General features: G+C 39.9%; 1 protein-coding gene across 37 annotated transcripts in view; it reads right to left on the bottom strand.

Moving 5' to 3' along the window:
- Positions 1–27327, bottom strand: part of MLIP (muscular LMNA interacting protein) — a 177235-nt gene that overhangs the window by 81756 nt on the left and 68152 nt on the right. For 27 of the 37 annotated variants that reach the window (XR_010599470.1, XR_010599472.1, XR_010599471.1 and 24 more), the window contains 6 exons: positions 24128–25765; positions 10900–10971; positions 3363–3428; positions 3190–3273; positions 3033–3092; positions 810–854 (listed from right to left, as the gene is read on the bottom strand). Coding sequence is in view for 32 of the 37 variants with exons in the window: in XM_065587818.1 (XP_065443890.1) it covers positions 810–854; positions 3033–3092; positions 3190–3273; positions 3363–3428; positions 10900–10971; positions 24128–25765 (1965 nt within the window). In the remaining 5 variants the exon portion in view is untranslated. The remainder of the gene's footprint in view (positions 1–809; positions 855–3032; positions 3093–3189; positions 3274–3362; positions 3429–10899; positions 10972–24127; positions 25766–27327) is intronic. The other 10 variants (XM_065587831.1, XM_065587815.1, XM_065587811.1 and 7 more) reach the window with 4 other exon arrangements.

Below are 27327 nucleotides of genomic sequence, written 5' to 3'. Positions count from 1 at the left end.
CAGAAAAATCAAAAATCCTTCCCTCAGTTTCCCCAGCCTCTCTAACAACTGTCCTATTTTCTTCAAAAAAAAATGCTTCTTAGCCCCATTCTATGGGGACCAATTCCAGAGGTGACAGGATATTTTGTGCCCATTCAGGACTAAATTGAGGTTTTTCAATATGAGAGGATAGGAATGTCATGCCAAGCAAGTGCTCTTGGTGAGACATTTTGCCTCAGGTTGGCACAGCACCTTTGGGAGTTCTGGAGGGGTGCGAGTCAGAGTGGTCTTTGCTTCATCTTTTAAAGAACATCACATGTGTTAACCCTGTGTATGCAGCCAGGGTTCACTCCGGTCCTCTGTGCCCCTACTTGGGGTGACCTGCCCCTCTGCAGGCATTAACTTCAAGCAGACTTTGGTGACCATTTCTGTACAGAGGTGCATAAGGAAGGAGAGGTTTGGGCGTCTTTTCACCCTAACCTGTGCAACTGTAGATGGCAACCAAGGCATAATTGTAAGGATGTATTTGGGTGATATGGACCGTTGTCTACAAAGGAATTAGACTGAGATCACCAGCTCACACCACACTGAAGAGCCACTGGCCGGTAAGGCTTGAGGTGGAATTGAAATAGTGGTGAGAGGTGTCAAGTCTCATTTCCAAAGCCTTGAACTATTCACTTCCCTTACCACTGTAAAGAACTTTTCATGTCTTAGATGGATTTACTCCCTTCCCTCAGGCAGACACAGCTATTATTGCAAGAAGGATGCTTAATACTACAAAATAAGACATTTCTGTGGCTAAAACATGGAGTAATTATAAAGGGACTTACATATCTGGTTTCCCGTCCAGCTGCTCTCTGCAGTGTTGCAGACATCTGTACACAAGATAATTTGATATAACATGCAACCAACAGTAATCTGACAATTCCACGAACTTTTAACTTTGTAGCAAGATATTAACTGCTAAAAGTCTAAGAAACCATCACTCTGCAACCATTATGAAATGTTCATCAGAGAGGTGAGACGTGATTCATTAAGGTTTAGCTCTCAGTGTTGAGTAATTGTTTGACTTACTATATTATTATGTGTCATAAAGATGTGACTCCAGCATCTGACCTCATAGTGTTATAGTTGCCCTTAGTATTGTGACCACGTAATCTAGGGTGACCAGATGTCCCAATTTTATAGGGACAGTCCCAATATTTGGGGCTTTTTCTTATATAGGCACCTATTACACGCACCCCCACACACCCAATCCCAGTTTTTCACACTTGCTATCTGGTCTCCCTAATATAATCTCTGGGAACTCTCAGAATGAATCTGTTAACAGGCAGAAGGGGACTATCCAACCCCCAAACAGGATTTCATTTCTATTTGCATAGGAAATGTATTGGAATTATCTTCGGTTCTGTGCTATTATCCAGCAAGAACTGTCTTCTTTCATCTGATTGTCTTCTGCTGTCTGTCTAATCCATGGCATTTCTAAGGCACTCAGACTAAGATATCTGTTGTATCTCTCCTCCTGCTCCTTCTATTTCCCTTATCATTACTCTGGCTTCTTTCCTTCCGGGTCCAATTCTCCACTGTCTTGCACTTGGTGTAATTATATACACCTGTACAAAGTGGTATAAATAGCTATCACAGCAGAAATCTCACTCACCTGAGTAACATTTTTCAGTCACTTTACTGTATCAAAAAAATGAAAATAAAACAACCTTCCCTTAATCCCACCTGCTTCTCTAACTACTGTCCCATTTCCCTCCCTCTCCTCTTTCTCTTATGAGGCCTATGATTCGCTTCATCATTGCCCTGCTACTCATGAAATCTCTTACACCAGTGAAAAGTCAGTACAGAGTGGGTGTGGAATACTCCCATTCCAGTATGGTAATGTTTTACCTCCACTTTGCACTAGTGTAAATGACCAGACAATGTGCAGAGCAACAGCGAGTATTGTCCATTCATAGTGGACCCATTGGCATCAATGGGCTTTGGACCCACTGCCAAGATGGCCTCTTCTCCATCCTCCAGTATGCTTTTGCTCTCTCCACTCCACCAAACTTGCCTTGACCAAGGCCACTAATTGTATGCAGCATTGTTGTACCCATGTCAGTCCCAGGATGTTAGAGATACAAGTGGGGAGAGGTAGTATCTTTGACTGGACCAACTTCTATTGGTGAGAAACAAGCTTTCGAGCTCCACAGAGCTCTCCTTCAGGTCTGGGAAAAGTACTAAGAGTGCCACAGCTAAATATGTGATTGAACAGATTGTTTAGCATAAGTAGTTATGCATATTCTATGGGACCATTCAGACTGAAGCAGCCTGTTAACACCCCTGCAGTCATAGGGCAAACAAAGGGGTTAGTTGGTTACAGATTGTTGTAATAACCCAATAAGTTCCCTCCCCTTTGCCAGGAAGATGGAGCAGCAGAGACTGCCTGAGGAGGCTCCAGCAACCCTACAGAAGGAATACCTGTACTGCCAGCTTCCCCCCAAATACAAATAATCTGGTGCAAGTGGACCTAAAGATTCAGAGTCTCCCCTCTGAACTAAACAGTCACAGTCTTTATGACTTCTCCTAAAATGTAAGTCTTTCCATGCCTCTAGTTTTTCCTCATTGCCCATCTGCTTCCCTCTCTATATTGTCTGGGTTGAGGGAGTGTAGAAAGCTTGCTGAGGCTCAGCAGTAAGTGGCTAGAGGAGTGGGGTACTCAGCACCTACAGCTGGATTCAGTAACCAGCCTGTTGGCCATTCACTCAGACATCCTGCCTTCTGGAAGGCCAGGTATCTCTGGATTCTTCCCTGACTACTGGACCTTCAAAGGACAAATTCCCTTTCTTCAGACACTGCAACTACTCCTGCCTCCAAGTAGATATGTTTCAGTGGAGAGGAAGTGGCGCAAAAGCTGTAGCTGCTCTATCCTCCCTCCCTCTTCTGTGTCTTTTTGGACACTAAGGGGAGGATCAGTATTGATCTTGCATCTTTTAAGATTATATGTAGCTTTCTACTGTTACATGTTTTGTATCTATGGTATGTGGCCAAGCTTACTCACTTACTTTGCCTACGTCTGAATCCATTGATGTGTGCAGGGAAGATGGAGAAGATTCACACCGGCGCTGAAAAATGGGATTTGAAAGTGCACAGACTTTGTTAATAACAAGAGAAGACGGAAAAGAGAGAAAACATTTAAATTCCACATTAGTGCTGTATTACCATAGGCAAGGGATCCTGTAGGACTTGATCGATGGCAGCACAGAGTTCTTCAGTTTGTTGCCTGAGCTGGGCAGGGGAGCACATCTGGAAAAGTAAAAGCAACAGTTGAACTAGCTTTGGCTTTCTGAGTCCAACTGAAACACTGGCTGGAGAGATTTATTGTGATTACCTACCTCCGAATGTGTGTCCAAAGTAGTGTCTTCAGTCACTTTTTCTGTTTTAATTGGCTCTTCTAATGCCTAGAGATAAATAAAAAATGTTCTGATGTTAGACTGGCGGAAAATAAAAACAAGTTTTTCAGTGTGAAAGTTTCCTTACTTGGTACTTCCCCGTATCAGCTGGGAAAGAAGATAGCTCTGTACTAAGCTTCATCAAATGAAAGTGACCATATCTTGAAACATTAAAGATGTTCTGCACAGACAGAGCACCAAATTCCAGTGATATTAGAGAGGGGTGAACCTCCTGGTGAATTTCGTTGTTTGGAGCCTGATTATTCTTGGAGTTCAAAACAGTAACTAAGATGAATTTTTTTCCGCCTGTAATCTAAACCCCTTGTCTCCCCACCACTATTTACTTGCAGTATTTTATTTAGGCACTAGATGTCTCTATGTGCTGTATAGCATTCCAGACAAGGTGTGGTCCATGGTAAACAAGAGAACAAAACTGGGACCCAATCTCTGCAGAAGCCTCTTGGTTTGTGTCTGTGGCTGCTTTCTTTAATAAAGGACTCCTGTTTAAGAAGCACTGAGATTCCATATAACTTGACAAAGGATGCAGTAGGGGGGTTTTTTGGGAGGGGGGAGGTTCTAAACAAAAAATTGTATAGATAAAGGAAAACTTTTGCTATACATTAGTAAAAGGAAAACTCCCTAAAGCCTTAATGGCTGAAGAGGGTGCCTTATTTATAAGTATCTGTTCAGATTTCCATTCAATTGTTTTCTCTCTTCCTCTCATCACAATCTCTCCAAAGCAGAACACAAACCCAATGTGCTTTGAATACAGGTCAAACTTTCAAACCCACAAAGTTGGTATCAGCTTTAAATTAGTGAAAATGATTTGGCCATCTCTAATTCTACCAGTAAGTGCTGAATAACCACAAAAGCCAAGCTTAGAGGAGAATTCAGAACATAATTCCTCTTTTCCTTTCTTCTTCTAGGTTCTGACCTACAGTCTAGTTGCTGTTACCCGGCTCCTGCTTTGAAGTGACTTCCAAGGAGATTCCATGCTGAGATACCATAATTACCCTCGAATCTGCTGGAGAATGATGCTAGACTGCAGGGGTCAGGATCTGTGGATTTTTAAATACATTGTGCTTTTTCAGTTTCCTTTTTATTATTTAATTTTAAAAAATATGAAAAGAGCAAAATACATTTATTTAAAGTTAGTCACCTGCCCGCTGCATGCTCCCTGCTTCAGTGGGGTTCTGTGGGAACAGTGACATCTCAGCATTGTACATGTCAGGACTCCTCATCACACAAGACAGTGTGGTTGCAAAATAAGCATGTGTTTACGTAGTGAGGCGTGGAATACCCCTCTTTACCCAGCTATTGAGGGCATTCAATACAAAATTGTAAAGTTACTGGTATTTTACTTTTGCTGCTCTTTCAATTATTGTCTGCTGTATTATATATAACACATCCTTTAAAAATTTAACTCAAAATGAAAGGCTTCCATCAATCTGAAGTGATTTTTTTTTTAAACAGAACTTTCATTGAAAATGTTTAAATATCTGGGTTTCATTCCAAGTCAAACTGAAAACAAATTCTGAGATCTCAAAACTCTTCACAAAAACAGAAGTAGAGTAACTGGTAACGTGCCTGGATATAAATTAGAAAAACAACCTGTTTTATTTAGATACATAAATCAAATAAACCCTCAGAATGGAGACTCTGCTAAGCGTCTCAAAGAATTCCACCTCCATTAGGGTACTGAGCACAGTAAATCACTGAGAAAAAAAAAAGCTTTACATGATCAGAATGATCCCAGTGGCTGAGCACAGTCTGAGATGAGGAAAGTATTACTTAACAGCATCTGACTAGTCTTTCCACAAGATACCACATATGCAAAATACTACAGTGGGCAGTTTGAAAAAACATATGGCTAATCCCTTCGGAATGCAGTCATGGTATGATAGCCACGATCAGGAAATTTGTGCTGCTTGTTGCCCTTGTTGAACCTGGAGAGATGGATAATTTACATTTTCAAGGCCATTTATCTACAGCCTTTCCCAAGCACTACTTCACTATTGAGAAAAAAGAACCACACACACTAATGAGTTTCACCACTTTTCAATCCCTTTTATTTTCGCTCTCCTTCCTTTGGAATGGACAGCTAGATTCCCCCAAAGCAGTGGAAGAGATAAGAGGAAATTGATTTATGGGTACTCAGTGCCTGTACCCAAATGGGTTAATTTTCATATACTAACAGTGTATCAAAATATAGCTGAATCTCTTTTTGATCAGTGCAATATTTTGAATTTTCACATGATTGAAACAAACAGCATGCAAGTGCTATAAATTATTTGAAAAGTACAATTTTTTAAAATTAAAACTGTCATTTCTCAACCAGCCACTGGTCGTGTCATATAATAATCTTACTTTGCAGCATTATTGCTATCAGCAATAAGGATAGAACAAGCCAAGCTTGTCATCCTGGTCTGCTGGTTTAACAGTATGAAAAACAGCATTCCTGCTTAAATCCTTCACCTTTTGTTCAAATATTAAACAGAAGGAGCAATATTTTCAAGGTGAAGTGTAACAGAGAGCGTAAATAAATTTGTCCTTACACATGTGAGATTTTTGTGGGTGTAATGTATGCATCTCATTGAGATCAATGTTGACAGTATGGCCATCCAGAATTCCTGTGATTGCTAAACTAGTGGTAAAGCAGAAAGGAAATGGATGAACAATCTGATTTTGAGCCTGGATATTTTATTAGAAGAATCAAGGCACTTTATAGTATAGATTGTACAGAAATCAATCACTTCACCCACTAGTGTAATTATTTTTCAAATGGCTCAAGGCCTATACTCTGTTCGGTACCAGCCACACTCCGTAAAAATTGTCTTCTTATCATATGAATTTTCAGAATCCTGTGTTGAGCAAAGCAAGTGAAGGGGTTTTGGTTATGGTTGTTTGTTTGTTTGTTTGTTTTGGGGGGGGGGGCAGTTTGCTTCATCTTTCTAGCACATTTTTCCTTATCAATACATTTCTAAAGCCTTAGCATGTACAAAAAATCCTTTCCACATGAGGGAGCTTCAACTATCATCAGCTCCTCGTATAATTATATTTTTTCTTAAAGATCCCGGGAAATGACTCTGAAAGGATTGACTACCATGAAACTTTGATACAGTTAGAACTCAAAAGTCTGCAATGGCTTTTAAAAAGAAAGAGGGAGCTCCAGAGCCTGCTTTGCAAAATTGTATGTTGACAGATGGGCTCTGCCATTTTAATAATCACACAAACTGATAAATCATTTATTTCCCATTTTACACCTAGCAATGGGTCTCTAACTAGAAGTAAATGTTTTTTTAGCATGACTCTTTAGATGCAAGATTTTCATCTGGCAAATGTGTGATTAGGTGGGTTTCCTGGATTGTTTTGTTTTTCCTAGGTGTGTAAATCCTCTTGAAATATTGTTTTAAACCCATATGATGTTAGTCAAATGATATTGTTTTAATGGGGATTGCAAAGCATATCCCTGAATGCTAAATCCAAATAATATAAAATCATTCTCAGTATTTCAAACCAAATATATACCATATTTGTATGCTGTTTGTGACGATCAGAATAGGAAGTCACAGAAACAAACAGCACTTTAACTTGTAAGAAACAGTTATATGTAACTGTACCATAGATATGATAAATATTCCCTCTTGAGAGCTGAAGATCAGCTGCGTAGTGTAGGGCAGGACTTTCTTGGCTTGGGATTCCAGAGTTAAGAAAGGTATAACTGGAGATTTTGCATTAATGACTTGTACAATTTGATTGTAGAATATTTGAAAACCAAACAATTGTTGAGTCTGAAGAAGGTTTTATTTAAAGGATTATCTACTCAAGGCTCTATTTTAAAAATCCCTTCTATTCAGGGGAAACATTGTATTAATACAGTCCTGAGAGTAGCTTTAAGGAGACTTCTACTATAGGCAGCTTTGAGTCAGTTTGCTCAGTATTCTTTAAAATAAAGCCTTCTCTCATGATCCATTTTGAATGAAAGACACCTTTACAGCACATTTGATAAATGAAATCTCTAAATAATTGATATGTTATGTCTGAAAAAGAAATAATCTGTCCCGGAGCTGGAATTTTTGAATTAGAATCTAACCTAATAATATTTAAATAATGGAGGATAAGAATCAAGGCCCACGGGATAATTTAGAATACAAAACAACCTACAGTTACAGTAGATGACCTATCTTTTCTTACACTTGCTGAACAAAGGTAATATGTTACTCGATGTTATGAGGCCCCATCCCTTCTGCACAGTGATTGAAGGATTTGTCCTGTCATTATCTGACATTGTATGCTGTGATACAAGGGAAAAGGAAATGCCTCAGTAATGAAAAAGATACCAGTGTGGGGTATATGTTCAGCACACAGCACATAATTTTTTTTTTTTTTTTTTTTTTAATTAATGGAGATATCCCATCTCCTAGAACTGGAAGGGACCTTGAAAGGTCATTGAGTCCAGCCCCCTGCCTTCACCAGCAGGACCAAGTACTGATTTTGCCCCAGATCCCCAAGTGGCCCCCTCAAGGATTGAACTCACAACCCTGGGTTTAGCAGGCCAATGCTCAAACCACTGAGCTATCCCTCCCCCCAAAGTAGTAAGGAAACACGTGTTCCAAAAAAGATTTTGAGAATTAATTGTGCCAAATATTATAATGTAGTAAGTTTATGAAGACACAACCCTTTAACATTTCAAAATACACATTTTTACTGTCACACATCGCTAGAGTCACTTTGATGACTGCCAGTAGCAGATTGGTAGGTAGCCCACTAGAGTCACACTGCCACTGGAACGTGGTGGGGATAAAGAGGTGGATTGAATTCCACTGATCTAGGTGGAATTTTGAAACAAACTGATTTCTGACTGCATGAGGTAAGTGTAGAGCAGAAGGGAGGAGGCAATAATGTAAACTCGCTTCCTGAAGGACTAAGGAAATAAGCTAAGCTTGTGAAAGTAACTTTCAGTGGAGGGGGGGAAATGGCACATTTTATTTTGGCTCACTCCCCAGTAGAGCTAACACCTTTGGATTACAGAGGTCCTGGTTTGGAATTTCAGCTTCACAAGTTCAACCACTGAATGGAGTATTCCACCAGTTAGATACACCTTGCTTGGGCTGGCTTGACAACAGATAGCAACATAACAGTTGGGAATGAGAGTAGGATTGTATATGTTTGCACTGCTAAGGGAAGGAAAGAGTATATGATGTAGCATGATGCATTGTCTATGTGAAAAGAAATTGAGTTACTCTTACTGTCCAGATCACAAAGGGTCTTCCCTTTAACTCACCTTGCAGAGCTTCTGCATCTGGCCCAAGAGCACCCCAATTGAAATCAATCCCATGGAATAAGGAGCTCCATTAATTGACCAATTGGAGTGTCTGACCACCAGATGAAAAAAACAATGAACCATTTATCTAGCAATGGGGGAAAAGTTAAAGACCCCACTTCAGCCAGCACACTTGGAGGAGAAAAAAAGCATTAGAATTACTGTCTTTCTTGGCCCTTCAGTGTTAAAATGACAATAGTACATTGGGAATCCATAAAAGGAAGTTTAAAAAGGATACCCTCCCAAATGTTATATGTACAGAGAGAGAGAGAAAGAGATTAGAGATAGAGGTGGATTGATTAAACAAATAGAAGTTAGATACAGGGAAAGAAACATATCAGCAATAGAAACAAAATCACCACCACCTTTTTATCATGTGATCTGGTACATGGTATGAACTGTGACTAGATCATAGACTTCAAGGGCGTGGGCAAGCACATTTCTCTTGACCCCTCGAACAATTAAATGTCACTGCTTAAGAAGTGAAACAAGGGTTGTCTTATTTTTCTAAAAATGCCTTTCAGAAAAGTCAGACAATCCTTGTTTCACCTCCTAAGCAGTGATTATAATTATAAGCAGATGAGACTTGCTCAGCTTGTGTTCAGTAGTGACTATCATGACAAATGAATGTTTGTGTTGGATATTGCAGAACAGCATTTCTTGGTGCAAGAAGTGTAGCTGTAAGGGTATGTCTAAACTTCAAGCTGGAGGTGCAATTTCCAGGTCAAGGAGACATCCCTGCACTAGCTCTGATCAGGCTAATGTGCTAAAAATAGAAGTGTAGCCACGATGGCGCAGCTAGCCAACATATGTACCTAGTGTCCCCGACGGACTTGTACTAAGGCAGCTAGCCCGTCCCACCATGTGCACCACCACAGAAACACTTTGTTTTTAGGGTGCCAGCTCAATCACACTTAGGTCGACTATGTCTCCTCAAGCTGGAAATCATACTTTCAGCTCAATGGGCAGACGTGCCCCAAGACTTTTCACCTAAACTGGCCTGATCTTGTCAAGAATTATATGCTAAAAAAAGTGATTTATATAATTAAAACCTAGTTCTCTTGTACCTCTCCTTATAAAAACATTAGGTTCAAAAATTTAAATAATGATAGCTGGAATAAAATTATTGGCAATAGCAATAACTATCTTTGGGCTAGACTGTGACTTGAACTACAAACCTTCACATGAGTAATAACCCCCCTTTCCTTTGTGTGGGCTACCAGGACTGGGTGCCCTGGGCTTTGTAGGTGCTGTGTGCCTACTTACTCCCTCCTGGAGCTGGTAGGTGGAGAATGTGTGTCAGCCAACCCAGTTGAGCTGGTACAGGAGGATGTTGTAGTTAGTTGCTGGTAAAGGCCAATAGAAAAGGCCAGTAGAAAATTACTCTCTTCCTGTCCCCAAAATGAGGGAGAAGCAGGGAGGGAACTGTACCTTAGAGTGGTGCTTGAGTCATAATACTTATCATGCCTATTTGGGGTACAACTGAGGACCTCAAGTCTTATTGAAAGTTAATGGGACTTAGGCTCCTACAAACCAATTTTTCAAAGGTATTTAGGTGCCTCAGGGAGAGATTTACAAAAATGTCTAAGCAGGTTAGGTGCTAACTCCCACTGAAATCAATGGGAATCTTTCTAGTGACTTTAATACAAGCAAGAATGATGCTGGACAAAATTTTCAAAAGGTGAGAGTCAAAGGTACTTAGGCTTCTAAGTCACAGGTGATTTGAAAAAGTCACAGGTGATTCATTCAAAATTAAAGTTGTCAATTGCACCATTGTCTTCAATGGTTGTTTTGTACAAGCAAGGACTGCACTTCACTGTATAATCAAAATTTAACACCAGACATTTGTCACTGTCTTAGAACTGTGAAAATCTAGCCCTTTGAAGCTTGCCAAAGAACATTTTAGACAGTGTGATGTAAACTGCAACTCCCATGGGAAGAAATATTTTTGTAGAAACTCAGAATAGGAAAGTCTTATAAAACACCACTGGCCCTGAAGAATAGTAGCATATATAATCCTGAATAGTCAGCCCACAGTATTTATGTTTTGAAATATTCCCAGCATTAATGTCAGGAAAATCTTAATTATGAAAAGTTCTTAAGTAGAATGTGCTTGAATACATGAGGCAATTTTTATGCTCTTGAGCAAACACTAACCTTCTGCTCCATAAGCAAAGTGTTTGTAGGGATTGCTGCAAAGGCCTTGTAGCTTGTCTTGATCTTGTATTGCTAGAAGGGATAAGCAGGAATGGGAATGAAAAAAAAGGTATGATAGAATTAAAGCTAATTCTACCAATCTCATTGACAAGTTATCAATGATAAAGTGATTACATTTGGTTTGAAAAAGCTTTTTCTTACAGAAGAACTACATGGGCTTCACTTCATGGTGCTATTTTCATGGTTTTATAATTATTAAAAAACAATCATATGAATATTGCATATATAAGACATAAGTACAGCTGGGGAACTGTTAGCAGCACACAATTTCTTCAGTTAACTTGGAAAAGTATCCATAAAGAAAGCTGTTGAGGTTTTTATTTTACAAGTTTTCTTTTTATTTGCAATGACTTAGTGGAAGGACTGCGCAAACCTATTCCTGCCTATCTATTTCTCATGAACTGTTCACTTCAACTATGGCTTCCTCAGTGGTTCACATGGAAGCTAATGGAAGTTTTGTCATTGATTTTAATGAGGCAGACTGAGGCTTCTATGGCCTGGATATTTGCTATTTGTGCTGTGTGGATTGGTCAACTAACATGTGGTATTGTTTCAAAAAAAAAAAAAAAGATCCCTGTCCTGGTAACTCCAAAACCAAGAAGACCTTTCAAGATGTCTCTGTGGACCCTTCCATTGTAAATAGCCGTGCAATATTCACAGTTTTGCCAACCTCACGCCTCCAAAAAATCATAAATCAGGCCCGCCAAAATTATGAGATTGGGTTTAAAAGCATGAGGTTTTTTTAAATCAGACATTTTAGATTTTTTTTAATTTATCTTTTGGTTTATGAGCCTTTAGGTTCATACTTTCAAGCTTTTCTCTGCAACTATGAGAGCTTGAAACTTACTTTAAAAAAATTAAAGCTCAGATTCTCATATAATTACATGATTTCAAGACCTGGGGCTTTTAGCAAAAATACCATAGTGTGAGGGGTGGCACCACTGTTCACATAATTATTTGTGTGTATGACTATTTGTGACATTTTCCCTCTCACAAATACTCTGATGAACAAATTTGCATTCACATGAATCGTCAAAAAAAAAAAGTAAATAAAATATTGTCACAAATAGCACCAAAGTGAATGGTCAGTTTTAATGTGAACAAATGTTAATGAATACTTTTCTGCTGTGTTCATCCAGTTCTAGAAATAAAGTAACAAAATTATCTACTTTGCTTTTTTCACTGTGTTGTACTGGAGGCAAGTCAATTATTAGATTAAAGATTGTATAATAAGCTTTACTATTGGGTTCTTCAGTTAATACTTTTTCCTGGCTTCATGAGTATCTAATTTCTACATAATTTATTTCTAATAATAAGGTTTTTCTTAATCCGCCTCTTCCAACAAGAATACTATTTTACACAAATGTTGTAACATTTGCTCCCTAACCAAGAATTTTTTTTAACAGACTGATGGAAGGGAAAAAATGGAAGAAAAAATTACTCTCTTCTGTCATGATCTTTGCTTAGGTTTGTCACAGCTGTTCTATATGGCCTTGATCCTGCAGTTTGCTACATCCACAAGTGGGAAATTGCAAGATCAGGGCCTATATTAGTTAATGGTAAAATTTTTAAAAGCATTTAAGTGACTTAAGAGCCTACATCCCATTTTCATAAGAGACTTATGAGCCTAACTCATTGATTTTCAATTAACTTTAGACAGCTATGGACCACATTTGTAAAGGTATTAAGGTACCTAAGGATCGAGATAGGTGCCTAGTGGGATTTTCAAAAGCTCCTACATTCCTAACTCCCACTGAAATTCCTAGGCACCTAAGTCACTTTTGAAAATGGGAGTTAGGCTCCTGCATCATTTGAGTGGTTTTGGAGATTTTCTCCAATGTCTGTATAGGTTTCAGAGTAGCAGCCATGTTAGTCTGTATCTGCAAAAAGAACAGGAGTACTTGTGGCACCTTAGAGCATAAGCTTTCGTGGACTACAGCCCACTTCTCTATATGCATCTGAAGAAGTGGACTGTAGTCCACGAAAGCTTATGCTCTAATAAATTTGTTAGTCTCTAATGTCTGTATAGTGCTTTTAAAAATACAAACCATATACTGTGATGGGGGCCTGTTAGCAGCAATAAATAGAGCCCCTTTGGGCAGCCAGCACCCTCATCACTTAGGACATGCAGGGCACTGGGTAGTTAGAGTAGGAGGGAGTTAGCTCGTTTACGGGAATCACTTGCACCCGTAGGGAATCTGACAAGCTACTGGAGTAATTAGCTCACCAATTGGATAGCTCAGAAAAGAAAGCAGGCAGTATAAAAGGCTGAGCTACATTGTGCTGTAGCTAAGGCACTGGGCAAGAAATAATAATAAAGACACTTGATGAAGGTACCTCGTGGAGTGTGTGTGCTGTTGAATCACAAGGAGAGCTCACCAGTCAGGGTTTCCAGGGATGGAGGTGGAACAAGCTTACATATATACATATTGGTATATAAATATATAAAAAGCTAAATATTCAAAACAAAACAAAATCCTTCAGTATTATAGGCACATCTTTTTGCATTAGCAATTGCACGTGTTTTGGTGCCTAATGATCTGAATTCACTTGCAAGTCTGATAGGGGCATCTAAATAGGTGCATCTGAAGGTCTAATTGTGCTCACATTTAATTGCATGTGCACAATTGTATGCACAATACTGAAAGTTGATATAAGGCCAGGAAACAGTCAGCGGCATAATATACAATGAAGCACAAACACATTAAAAAAGCCTGCAGTCCTCCTTCTATTGAAGCAAGTAGCATTTTGCTGTTGACCTCAATGGTAACAGATTCAGATTGGAAAAAATATGTAAAGTAAGGAAAATAGATTTGTAAAGGGAAAATCTATAATTAAGTATACGTAATAATCATGTAATGTATTGTGACAAACTGCCAAAGAGAAGATACTCAGAGTTAAATATTCTTCATTCACCTTTATCTCATTATTCCTGACATTTACACATTGCTTTCTGCAATACTTGGGCACAGTAAAGTAAATGAAAGGCAGAGTGAGAGATCTTAGTTTTAAATTACTGGATTTAGATCTTATAACATTTGGGGGGGAGGGATTTCAAGAGTGGGCATACTCATTAGAACTGTAAAAATCCAGGAGCAAATGGAATAATTGCATGCCTATTTGAATGTTCAATTATTTGATATTCTCACATAAGCATAGTTGTGTGTAAACATATGTGGATTTTGTGGGCAAGCTAATTTCATTCCTTGAAACTTCGGCCTTTAATGTTATTATAAAGCACAGTATTTTTGTTGTGTTTAATATTTTATATGTATAATCTACATACACACACACAAAATCACTAAAGCTTAAAAGCTCTGGTAAAAATTGTGCAGACACTGTTCCTAGAAATTGTAGCATTCCTTTTTGACCAATTGCTCTTTCATTAAAATTATGATTCCCCTGAGATCATAATGGCTTCTTCAAAGCCCATGCAATCTTCAAATTGTTCTACGTAAAAACAAAAATGTGCAAGTCTTAGGCATATACAGATTTATGCATAGGGAGGTCGTCCCCTCCCACATTTCAGGGGGAGACACAACGTCTTCAAGAATTTTCATTGCAAGAACAAGTTGTCCAAATCAGAAAATTCAACACTTCAGGGATGAAATTCTGGCCCCATTGAAGTCAGTGAGAGTTTTGCCAGGATTTCACTCCTGAAGTCCAACTTTAGAAAGGCTGAAAGAAGTGTCTGTTGTCTGGGACATTTTCCCAGGAACACAGCCTGTGGAAAGACATTACACAGCCAAAAGACAAATAAAGAGAAGATTAAGACAAATGAGGAGGCTAGGGCATGTGGGAAAGAAAAGAATGATGGGGAGCAACATGGAGAATGGAGAAAAGGAAAATATGGGAGGGGTTTTATCTACTTAGTTGATATGGGGAACAGGGAACCGACATCAAGATTATTAGACAGGAAAATTGGAAACATTATGAAGCACAGAAAAATTCATGACATTCTTTACAAGCCTACATGCCTGACTGCCCTTCAATGGCGGAGTGATGTCCTCATCAGAACACATGCTGGGGACATTACACTGAGAGCCAAATGTGTAGGAGGCATAGAAATAAAAAAAGGCATGTTTAAGACAATGTACTGGTATTGAATGCTTCTCTTACCCTGTAACTGAGGCATTGAGTACAGTGTTTTCAACGCTACAGCAAAACAAGGTAGAGCAAGGAAAAGAGAGAAATAAAAAGGGAGACAAGAAAGCTCAACAGTTTCTGAATGTAAATGCGCAACAGAAGAAGCAATGTTTCCTAATCTCCTAATGTTGAATTTTTAACTAGTATTGTGTTAACAATATTTTTCTTACTTGCTAGATATGTAACAATTTTTCACTGGCAAGGGTGATAACTAGTGTTCATTGAAAAATGGATTTGTTTGCTATGGAAAGTTTTGTCTTTTTGTTAAACTTGAATTTTTAGCCAAAAATGCTAATAGGGTTGTTTGTTTTTTGTTTTTGTTTTCAAATGAAAAATCAAAACTTAAAAGAAAGCAGACAACTGCCACACACACAAAAATCATGTAATTGAAAACCCAATTTTCCATGAAAAAAAATTATGGAAAATTTGGACTAGCCCAGGTGATAACTAAAAGTAGGTGTTGTGCCAGTCTGTACCCAGGTTTAGTCATTTTACAAGAATATGATAAATTTTGTACTGTGTAAAGTATGCCTTGTGAGGTACCATTCGAAAACTCATAATTTGATCATTACTGTCCTGGTAAAATATGTGTGGCAACATTGTATGTAAAGTTATAAGATTCTATGTATGATGTTACTAAGACATATTCCAAATCTGGGGAAGCAGCCACAAACCAGTTCCTCAGAGACAAAAGGCCAACTGATGCCTCAGCCAGGTGTCAACAAAATGAAATCAACCATCACCTGGTTAATCAGCCATTCTTTGGCAGGAAAAAAAGAATCGAGCAAGAAATTTACATCTTGGAAAAGAAACAGCAGGCGGTTCCCAGCCCCACAGACTTTGTGTCTCCTGTACCCCAGCTGGAGATGATGCTCAGAGAAGAGGGAAAAGTATAAGAATGGGGAACAGACACCCAAGTTATTCCTCCCTTTCTCTCTACCCATGGCAGCCACAACACCTGAGGAACAAAGAAACAGATTTAGACTGAGGGAGGGATCCTGTCTGAAAGGAATTCAGCCAGTAAGACTCTGAAGCACTTGGCGAGAGAGACTTTTGCTTTGAATTCACGTAGTTTGTTAAATTAGTTGTGTTTTACCTTTATTTTCTTGTAACCAAATTTGAACTTTTATGCCTCATTACTCGTAATCACTTCATTTTTTTCTGTCATTAATAAATGTGTTTTATTGTTTTATCTAGACCAGTGTGCTTGGATTGAAGTAGTTGGGAAACTCCATTTGAAATAACAGGATTTGTGCATATCATTTTCTATTTAAAAAATGACAGCCTTTATATGAGCTTGAGTTGTCTAGGAGAGGGCTGGGCAGTACAAGAGGCACACTTCTGGGGAAAGTCTGGGACTGGGAATTTACTGGTGTAGCTCTGCAGTGTAATTCAAGAGTGGCTGGCCATAGCACTCATACAGTATAGCCGGGAGTGATTTACATGCTGGAGGCTGTGTGGGGGCAGACTACAAGTGGTTGCTTTCACAGTGAAGCAGTGTAAAAGGCACCCGGGATGAAGAATTGAGGGGACACAGCTGTTCAACAGTCCAGATTGTACCCCGAGTAATGTCACAGGTGTAATTTCCAATAATACAAGCCTCTGTCCCGCAAAGTACTTATATATGTATTTAAATTTAAGCACAAGTAGTTGCTGTGAGGCTGTATAATTAAATATGACCATTTATATCATTGAAATTACCATTGTTATACAATTACAACAAATCTTGTACCGAGTATGTCACATAAGGTGTTAATGGAAAAGTTATGATTTTCTAAGCAGGGCTGGCTCCAGGCACCAGCTTAACAAGCAGGTGCTTGGGGCAGCCAAGGGAGAGGGGCAGCACCTGCGGCAATTCAGGGGCGGCAGGTCCCTCACTCCCTCTAGGAGTGAAGGACCTGCCGCTGAACTGCCGCCGCCAATCGCGGCTTTTTTTTTTCCAATTGCCGCCGCCGATCGCAATCGCGGCTTTTATTTTTTTTGCTTGGGGCGGCAGAAATGCTGGAGCCGGCCCTGTTTCTAAGCATGATTATCCTGCATCCGAAGAAGTGGGCTGTAGTCCACGAAAGCTTATGCTCTAATAAATTTGTTAGTCTCTAAGGTGCAACAAGTACTCCTGTTCTTCTTTCTGTTTATATGCATCTTTGTAGCTAAAGTTATGAATATTGGCTATGCATTGGTATCTTATACATGTGTTGTATTCCTGGCTAGAATTTACATTAGACCCAGAAAGCTATGTGTTGATGGCCCATTAAGGGCACTTCACCCTACCAATGGGTCATAGAAGAAACTCATCCTGCCCAGTAAACCTTTCCTGTGGATGCCTCAGCCAAAATATGGGCAATGGCTGCCCCTCTGAGTCATCAAAGCATGTAAGGACATGTGATATGCTCATGTGACCCTGGACTCCATCTTGGGCCAGTAACTTTCCATGCATTGAGCTATGAGCACATGGCAGAAAATACAAAAGACCCCTGAGATATCTCCATTGTGCATGTTTCCTGCCCTGATTCTCTGGACTGTGGATTTACAACTAAAAGGAGCATTTTTGAACTATGGACTGAGGAGCTTCCAACCTTTTGGAAGTCACCAGAGAGACTTTACAAGCCAGCAGTCTATTCCATCACTGCTACAAGCCTGATATAAGGATTTTGCAATCACTTGTATGTATATGATCTATTAACCATTATTAACTCTCTTCTTTTCTTTTATTATTAAACCTTTAGCTTTAGTTACTAAAGGATTGGCATCAGTGTGCTTCTTGGGTAAAATCTGAGTTATATATTGAGCTGGCTAAGTGGCTGATCTCTTTGGATTAGAAGGACCCTATAGTTGATGAAAATAGTTTTCAGCAAACACTTATCATATAATCCAGTATCTGGGTGGTAGAACTAGGGCTGGAATGCCTAAGGAGACTGCATTTTTGACTTCTTGTTAACCACTGTGGTGAGACAGATGTTTACTTTTGTTACTGGCTTGGTATAAGATAATGAGTAATGCCCAGTTTGGGGTCATCTTGCCCTATTTCTCAGCAGTTTGTCCTGAATTTGGTATCCTCATCTGTGACCCACTGAGGCAAGGTGATAGTTGCACAAGACTTTTCTTTCTACAGGGCTGATGCTGAGAGGAGCTGAACACCTGTGACTTCAGTGGGAGCTGCAAGTGCTCAGCACCGCTCAGGATGGGGTCATGTGTTTTTGCAAGCTCTTATTCTCACAGGCTCTGATCACAAAACAAGAAGAGGGCCGGGTGCAAACAGTGCTACTGAGACCTGTTTCTGAAATAGAATGATGATTCACCTGTGAAAGCACCGTTCAAGAACAGGTCATATACCACCCAGATATAAACACGAGAAAATGTTTAACTTGCATAGGATGAGAAAATGTGTTAATCTGCAAGTGATTAAAATTAGGAACACATGTATTAGAGGGTTGAAAGAAAATAATCCAGTTAGTGCCTGCGAGTTGCAGGTTCAATTATTACTTGCCATTCCACAGTTATTAAAACCTGACAAAAGTGTTTAGATTGTACAGTGAGGGCCACTATAAAAAACAGACAATAGAAAGAACTGTTGTTGTTTTTTTATATATATACTGGTAGCAGGTGCTTGTGAAAATTAAAATATATGGTTTTTTTTCTTTTAATGGATGAATATGGTATCCATTAAACTAACAGGATTGATTTCAAGCAGGTATAGGGCCTGATCTGGTGTCAACCAGAGTCTTTCCAAGGACATCAATTAACTTTGGATCAGGTCCACAGTGCAGACAGGTGCACTGTGTGCAGTTCTACATTGCTGTGTCAATGCACCAGCAGTAAATCCTGATTTACATCCCTCTCCTATCCCAGTCCTCAGCTACGCATAAGTAGAGCCTGCCAACTACTAAATTACATGCTGTTCTTTGTAATATGGACCACTGACAATTCAGCTGAGCCCAACACATTGAGGGTCTGATTCTGCAACCTTTCCATGAATACTTCTACTGACTTCAGTGGGACTACTCACATGAATGATGCCCGCAGCACTGAGGCCTACTTGTCATCTGTGACCTATGGAAAAATGTGACTCCAGGAGTGAAGTCCTAGCTCAGCTGGATTCAATGGCAAAACTCCCGTTCACTTCAGCGGGTCCAGGGTTTCACCCTAGGTCTTTAGAGGTGAAAGACTAGTTTTATTTCCAGAATGGGGATATACAGGATTGGGATTATTATCCCCCAAGAAATTTTGTGGGAAATACATGATGGATGGTCTGTACGATAGGTAAAAAAAAATATGGTCTTCAGGAGAATCTGTGGCCACATCCAGCAACACACTTAAGCACATATGTAATTTTAAGCACGCGAGCAGTTCTGTTGAAGTCAAGCACTCAGGTAAAGGATATGAGACCAGCAAGTCAATGGAACCACTCACATGTTTAAGTCATATTCATGTGTAAGTGTTTTGCTGAATCATATCTTTTAAGAGACTAGGACAGAAGTGCCACTGGCAGGGATGATTTAAAGATATCCAGAGAAGGGCTGAACTGCTACAGAGGGAGTCATTTTCCTTTTGATTCAAACACTAATTCATTATATTTATTATTACATGGTCCCCCAAAATGAGCTGCACACTTCATAACACATATAACATGGTGTAACATGGTTTAGATATTGTTTTAATTTTTCCATCTGAGATATTCTCTCCCCCTTTCTCTGCCCTTTTTCTCACAAAGACTAGGTGAGTGAGGTAATATCTTTCATTGGACCAACTTCTGTTGGTGAAAGGCAAGCTCTTGAGCTTACATAGAGCTCTTCTTCAACTCACATTCTCATGTAAGCAGAATATGATCTCTTTAATGTTCAAGTCAAACTTTCAAACTTGGGATATTTGAGTGTGATTTAAATTGGACTAGACAAGCTCAGACATCCCTAAATTTGAGAAAGCTGCTATTCTGTGAGTTTTCCAGGCTTTAGAGATCTTGGAAGTATTTTCTAAGCAAGGAGAGAATAAGACAGAGAATGTTAGACCCACTGCAAAGCTGGGTCTGACCTAGTTTTTGTCAATCAATAGGTGTGAGAGGCCATAAAGTCGCTACTGACTTTTCTCAAACTTATTTAAAAATAGACAGCATTTTTACTGAAATTTGTCGTTGCGTGGAAGCTAAAAATATTTTTTCTGTACATTCTCATTTATATTTTGACATTGAAATATATGTTTTCAACATGATCCCCATAATAATTGTACTCCACTGTATCTGTGACTGAGCAAGAGGCCCCTCAGTTACACTCTGCATGGCAAATCCTGCCCTCTCCTCCGTGGGTACAAAGGGGGTTGTATATATATAAAACTAGCATGGTACATTCCTTACAATCAGAAAGAAAAGAAAAGTAGAGCTGGCAGCTGAATGTTTTAATCAACATTTTGCATTAAAATTGACATTTCCCCTCAGTAAAAATTAAATCTGATCAATATGTTCTGTATAATTCCTGTCCTCTTTGTAGCAAATCTTTGTTGAATTAATAGCAGCACAAATGGCTCATCACCCAAACCTGTCATATTACGTTAAGACACTTCTCCTGTAAACCACACTCTGCTGATGAGAAAGCATTATTACTTTGATTTTGTGTTACAAAATCAGTTTGGACGGGATTGCAGAAAGCACGTCAGTTAGTAAAGAGTCATTTTAATAAATGCAAAACTAGTGATGATGCAGCAATAAGGCTGCAAAATCAGTACTCAAAAGTCAACACATTCCAAAAGTTAAGGTTTTTCCTTCAGTGTTAGCTTAACCACATTGTACTTACTCAAATATACAGTTTGTTACACCATGCAGTAATAATCAGCCACTACAGTCTCTATGCAGTACTTAGTGCTAAAATCAAACTGATTCCCACAGTATTCTTGCCAGCAAGTTAAAGAAGTATGGGCTGGATGAATGGACTATCAGGTGGATAGAAAGCTGGCTAGATCGTCGGACTCAACGGGTATTGATCAACGGCTCCATGTCTAGTTGGCAGCCCGTTTCAAGCGGAGTGCCCCAAGGGTCGGTCCTGGGGCTGGTTTTGTTCAGTATCTCCATTAATGATCTGGAGGATGGCATGGACTGCACTCTCAGCAAGTTTGCAGATGACACTAAACTGGGAGGAGTGGTAGATACATTGGAGGGTAGGGATAGGATATAGAGGGACCTAGACAAATTGGAGGATTGGGCCAAAAGAAACCTGATAAGGTTCAACAAGGACAAGTGCAGAGTCCTGCACTTAGGACGGAAGAATCCCTTTCACTGTTACAGACTAGGGACTGAATGGCTAGGAAGCAGTTCTGCAGAAAAGGACCTAGGGGTTACAGTGGACGATAAGCTGGATATGAGTCAACAGTGTGCCCTTGTTGCCAAGAAAGCTAACAGCATTTTGGGCTGTATAAGTAGGGGCATTGCCAGCAGATCGAGGGACGTGATCATTCCCCTCTATTCGACATTGGTGAGGCCTCATCTGGAGTACTGTGTCCAGTTTTGGGCCCCACACTACAAGAAGGATGTGGAAAAATTGGAAAGAGTCCAGCAGAGGGCAACAAAAATGGGGGCTGGAGCACATGACTTATGAGGAGATGCTGAAGGAAGAAGAGAAGAATGAGGGGGGATTTGATAGCTGCTTTCAACTACCTGAAAGGGGGTTCCAAAGAGGATGGAGCTAGATTGTTCTCAGTGGTACCTGATGACAGAACAAGGAGTAATGGTCTCAAGTTGCAGTGGGGGAGGTTTAGGTTGGATATTAGGAAAAACTTTTTCACTAGGAGGGTGGTGAAGCACTGGAATGGGTTACCGAGGGAGGTGGTGGAATCTCCTTCCTTAAAGGTTTTTAAGATCAGGCTTGACAAAGCCCTAGCTGGGATGTTTTAGTTGGGAATTGGTCCTGCTTTGAGCATGGGGTTGGACTAGATGACCTCATGAGGTCCCTTCCAACCCTGATATTCTATGATTCTATGATTCAAAGAGACCTGTGGACTCCACATATTGCTGGAGTTGTCTCACCTCAAGCCTTCCAAAAAAAAGGGAATATTTGAGACAGAGTGGTAACCAGCATTAACAAATGAGCAAAGGCCTACCAAACCAGTGAGCTTGTGGAGCTCTAGGACCAACTGCATGAAAACAGGGGAGGGAGGTTTTGAATGGATACTGTTATCAACCATTAATGAATTCATAGATGTTAAAGTCAGAAGGGAACCTTATGATCATCTGTGATGACCTGCTGTATAATGACAGGCCATAGAATTTCACTCAGAGATTCCTGCATCAGGCCTGTAACTTATGGCTGCATAAGATCATTTCTTTTGGAAAAACATTCAATCTTGATTTAAAGAGTTCAAGAATCCACCATATCTCCGGGGAAGTTTGCCCAATGGCTAAATAAATATATGGAGATATTCTATCTCCTAGAACTGGAAGGGACCTTGAAAGGTCATTGAGTCCAGCCCCCTGCCTTCACTAGCAGGACCAAGTACTGATTTTGCCCCAGATCCTGAAGTGGCCCCTTCAAGGATTGAACTCATAACCCTGAGTTTAGCAGGGCAATGCTCAAACCACTGAGCTATCCCTCCCCCCCTAATTATTGGTAAATATTACTGATAAAATTGTGCTGTATTTCTAGTCTGAATTTGACTAGCTTGAGCTAGTTATAATTGGCACAACTTCTTGGACACACTAAAGGTTGTTAGGAGCTTCTACCTGAAGCAACTTGATCCAGGAAACCATATTGTAGCTGGATTGTGAATAATTCAATAAAGTAGGACATCGTTCCTAAGATCGTAACTGTACTTCAGCTGTAAGAGGAAAGCTGAGGGGTAAGAAAGAAGAGGAATAAAGAAAAATGGAGAGTGTAGAATCCTGGCTAAGGAGGACAGAAAACCATGAACTCTATTTGCTTCTGTCATCATCTTTTCTTTTGTGTTTTCTAGCTCCCTTTGTTCTCACATGTACACATCTGTTGCATCCTTTTTGGCCCACCCACTTTCCCTTTCTTTGCCCCTCCCATTCCTTCTTTCTTACTCCACACTCTACATTAAGCATTTTAAAAGTCACTGATGTCAAAATCCTCTTACAGCAATTGCCTTTACTGCTTGTCCTCCCTCTGCTGGGACTCTCCCCCTCTTCTTATGAGTGACAAAAAGCGGGAGGCACAGCTAATTCAGCAGAATGCAGGGCAAATGTATTTGAATCAGCAAATGCACTTGGGAGGTTTCTTTTTTTGTAATACAGAATTTACAACAAGGACACAGAAGCTGCACAAGAATCAAGTCAGCACTTTACCAACCAAGTGAGTGGAGATGGCGTAGCTACAGTGTAGCAGAGAGACAAGTGGAGTGAGGGAATATCTTTTATTGGACCAACTTCTGTTGGTGAGAGAGACAAGCTTTCAAGCTACACAGTGCTCTTCTTCAGCATGTGGACACAGCAGAATGAGGCAAAAGGATAAGGACAGAGCTGCAGAAGAGCTGGGACTTTAGCAAAAACTGTAGCAGGCTGCCAGGACTGGGCATAACAGCAGCAGAGATCAAGAGTGAAAACTGAGAGAACAGACAGATTCTTTCTTTGCCTCTCCTAAGCGGATATAAATCAGTGCACTTCCATTGTTTTCAATGGGGAACTATGCATCCGTTGAGGAACTGCTCTCTTAACTTGCACAGAATATGTTTAGTTATTAATATTATATCCAGCACTGTTTTACCTGAGTTTTATAAAAATTAAAGATAATCAACTCTATTGCCAAACAACGACCAACAAGTCAATCTCCACCAGCTCCTCCTCCCACCCATTGACAATATCTTTTTACTCAACAAACTCTTGATGTGGCTGCTTCCATAATGTAAAACACGGTGTTAGCAACATGTGATGTTATGATTTTGCATTTACACCATTAATATAGTAAGTTTTTCTCTTTTAAAAAAATTTACCCAGTTGCATAATTTTACTATCACCATTCAAAATGGGTGTAATTTTTGTATGAAGACAAAGGTCTATTAGAAAATAAGCATGCAAGACAAGTACCTTGGGTTTCAGGCTTTCATGATCAGGAGGCTGGGAAAAAGACTTTGGTGAACGCAGCTCCCTGGATCTTGACAACGGTGTACAAGGTGACTGGCCTGGGACAGGAGATCTACATGGTGTTACTGATATAGTGGGGAACTGCGTAGGTCTTGCAGCTGAGGAATATAAACTATGTTTTGGGTGCAGTGAGGAGGAATTAAGTTGTGGTGAGTGGGAATGAATATTATAGGATGGGCAAATAGGTGATGTAGAATTAGCAGGTGAGGAAGACCAATGGGTTGAGACATTTGAAGGGGTAGGGGAAACAGGATTCAGTTCCTGAGCAGACAGCTGGGATGAACCTGCTTTTGATTTATAGGTTGGATGCAAAAGATTTGGAGAAGAGGAAGAACATTTTTCTAGGATAGGGGAGAATGTGCCTTTTTCATTGGCAGGAGAGGACAAAGGGTATGATTTACAAGTGAAAGTGGGTGAGTAGGTGTGGACTCTCCTAGACTTTTCAGGCCTTTGCGGTTTGTGGACAGGGTAAGGCAACAGTTTTGTAGGAGAAAGTGCAGGGTTAAGGGAAGAAGAGTGTCTTGGGACAGGGGGCGGCATTGAAGATGATTTAGGTTGTAATAGGGGGGATACAACTGTTTTCCTATAGGAAGAAATGGTGGATGACAGAGGATATAATGAGTCAGGAGAAAGTGTTCTGGCATGAAGGTGCTTTTTAGGGGAAAGGGATCTAGCCCGAGGAGTAGAAACGGGCTTTGAGGACAAAGGCAAGTGAGTGGGCGAGTGAGAAAATAGTGAAGGCCAATGTACCTCTTGGCTTGGAGAGTTTGACCTAATAGAAAAGCTTGAGGCAGATTTCTTAGGGGTAGGGGGACTTGTTTTAAACTTCTGATCTATTGTGAGTGTTGAGGAGCAAAGGGAATTAGGAGAAAAGGTAGGGGGACAGGATGCAGAGGAGAGTGGTCTTTGCTGAGACCGGCCTGACTTCAGAATAGCAGTTAAAAGAGAGAGTCTGGTTGGCAGAGGGGATCTAATTCCAGACTTCATCAGATTTCCACTAGAGGACATCCTGCTACCAGGCTCATTTACACTACATATGGTTGAGGAGGAGCCATAAAATGGGGAGGACAGTGGTTTAGGACTAGGTGATAATGAATGTGCTGTGATATGGACAGGGGTGGCAAAAAATGTGTTCAATCTCTTAGAAGAACAGGGAGATACGGGCTGATCTGGAGAACCTGGCGTTCCTGCTGAATTGGGAAAATATGAAACTAGAGTTGGACTCTTGCTTGGAACGGATGATGCTGTGAATTCAGACATTTTGTAAACATAGTTAGGCATAGCAATATTTGGCATTTGAAGGTTATTGGAGAATTGAGTACTGGAAGAAGGGCTGTTTAATACAGATGGTGATCTCTGGGGCATGTAAAGAGGTGAACTGTGAGCAGTAGCCTGAAAACACGTAGATGAATCTTGTTTAGAAGACCTAGCTGCAGACTGCCACTTGTTATAGGATTCTTCCAGAGAAGAGACTTGTTTCGGATTAACAATGTCACATTTTACTTTCAGTTTAGTTGGAGAAATTAAGCAGGCAGCAGGTGGTTTATGAGAAAGATGATCAAAAGTAGAAGGAGAAGTTAACTGGGGAAAAAAGAAAGAGAAGTGTTAAAATAGGGTGAGATGAGGGAAACAGTTAAAATCTTACATATCAGTTGCATGATCATGCGTAAAGTATTATATTAGTACTATATTGTGGGCTAACAGCCAGGGCCGGCTCCAGGCACCTGCTTCTTAAGCAGGTGCTTGGGGCAGCCGCTCCGGAGAGGGGCGGCACGTCCAGGTATTCGGCGGCAATTCGGCGGACGGTCCCTCACTCCGCCTGGGAGCGAAGGACCTTCCGCCAAATTGCCGCCGCAGATCGCAATTGCGATCGCGGGGTTTTTTTTGTTTTTTTGTTTTTGGCTGCTTGGGGCGGCCAAAACCCTGGAGCCGGCCCTGCTAACAGCACAGGGATATCTTAACTGTCAGTGATACAGCCTGGTGGGCTCCTTTCTAATGAGGCATGATTTAGAACAAAAAACTTGTGCACATGAATTATTTTGATGGAGATTTTGTTTTGCTTATATAAACAAGTTACCACTTGTCTAGGTTCAAGGCTATTGTATTTCCCATTTAAGCAAAAACTGAAGTAATTATGCTGTCAGTCAGCATATGATGCAACTAGAAGTTATGGTACCCCAACAGTGTACATTTTATTTTACACACACACACACACACACACACACACACACATTGTGATCAGTGATCACAATAACAGTTACATTGATGTGAGAGCAGAATGTGGCCCTAAATATCTATAATATATTTAGTGTCCAATTCTGTTCCTCATGAAATAAGGTCCTACTCAATATGAATAAGGGTGATAGAATTCAGACCTTCTGTTATCAAAAGGATAACCTCTTGTAATGTCATAATTACATGGAAAGATATCTCCATCCATTGAAAATACAGTAGAACCCACTACAGTTTATATGACTACGTATGGATGTCCTTAGTCAGGCAATGATTTTCCTGAGTAAGTAGTTCAAGATTTAATCCATATGGTTTAGAATTTGTCAGATAATTAGCTGATATGTTGCTGGGTTTGCAATTAAAATAAAAACTAGTCTTTGCATCATACCACACTTGAATAACTACTACTGTATTACATTTGTGTCAGACAAATAAGGAGGAGGAGGTTTGTAGGTTCTTGTTCAGTTTTTATAACAATTTCTATACATTACTCATCTACTTTCAAATTTTAACAAATACTTCTAAATAATATTATCTGAGGTTGATAGAACATCTTTTATTTCAGACAATCCTGAACCATTTAAAAAACTTCCGGCCTGATCTTGCTTCCACTGAAGTCAATGGAACAACTGCCACTAGCTTCCATAGGAGTGAGACTAGGCCCTTGATCTACAGTGAGCACCATTTCTAGTTTCTATTGTTATTGCAGAAAAGAATTAAATGAAAACATAATGGTTAAAACCAAGTCAGCAATTTCTAACAATTATTGTATTTCCTGTGTTAAGTATAGGGAGAAACTGTGACAGTGTGTGGTCACAATTGTTCACCTTTTAAAAGGTGACCACTGCATGTGTATATAGATCAAGTCACACTCTGCTGAAATGCAGCTTCATCTCAGGTTGACTGCATCA

The sequence above is a fragment of the Chrysemys picta genome, chromosome 3 (genome assembly GCF_011386835.1).
Source record: "Chrysemys picta bellii isolate R12L10 chromosome 3, ASM1138683v2, whole genome shotgun sequence".
In the NCBI taxonomy this organism is placed as follows: domain Eukaryota; kingdom Metazoa; phylum Chordata; order Testudines; family Emydidae; genus Chrysemys; species Chrysemys picta.
The sequence above is the reverse complement of the archived record's forward strand: the minus strand, read 5'-3'. Positions and strand labels throughout refer to the sequence as shown.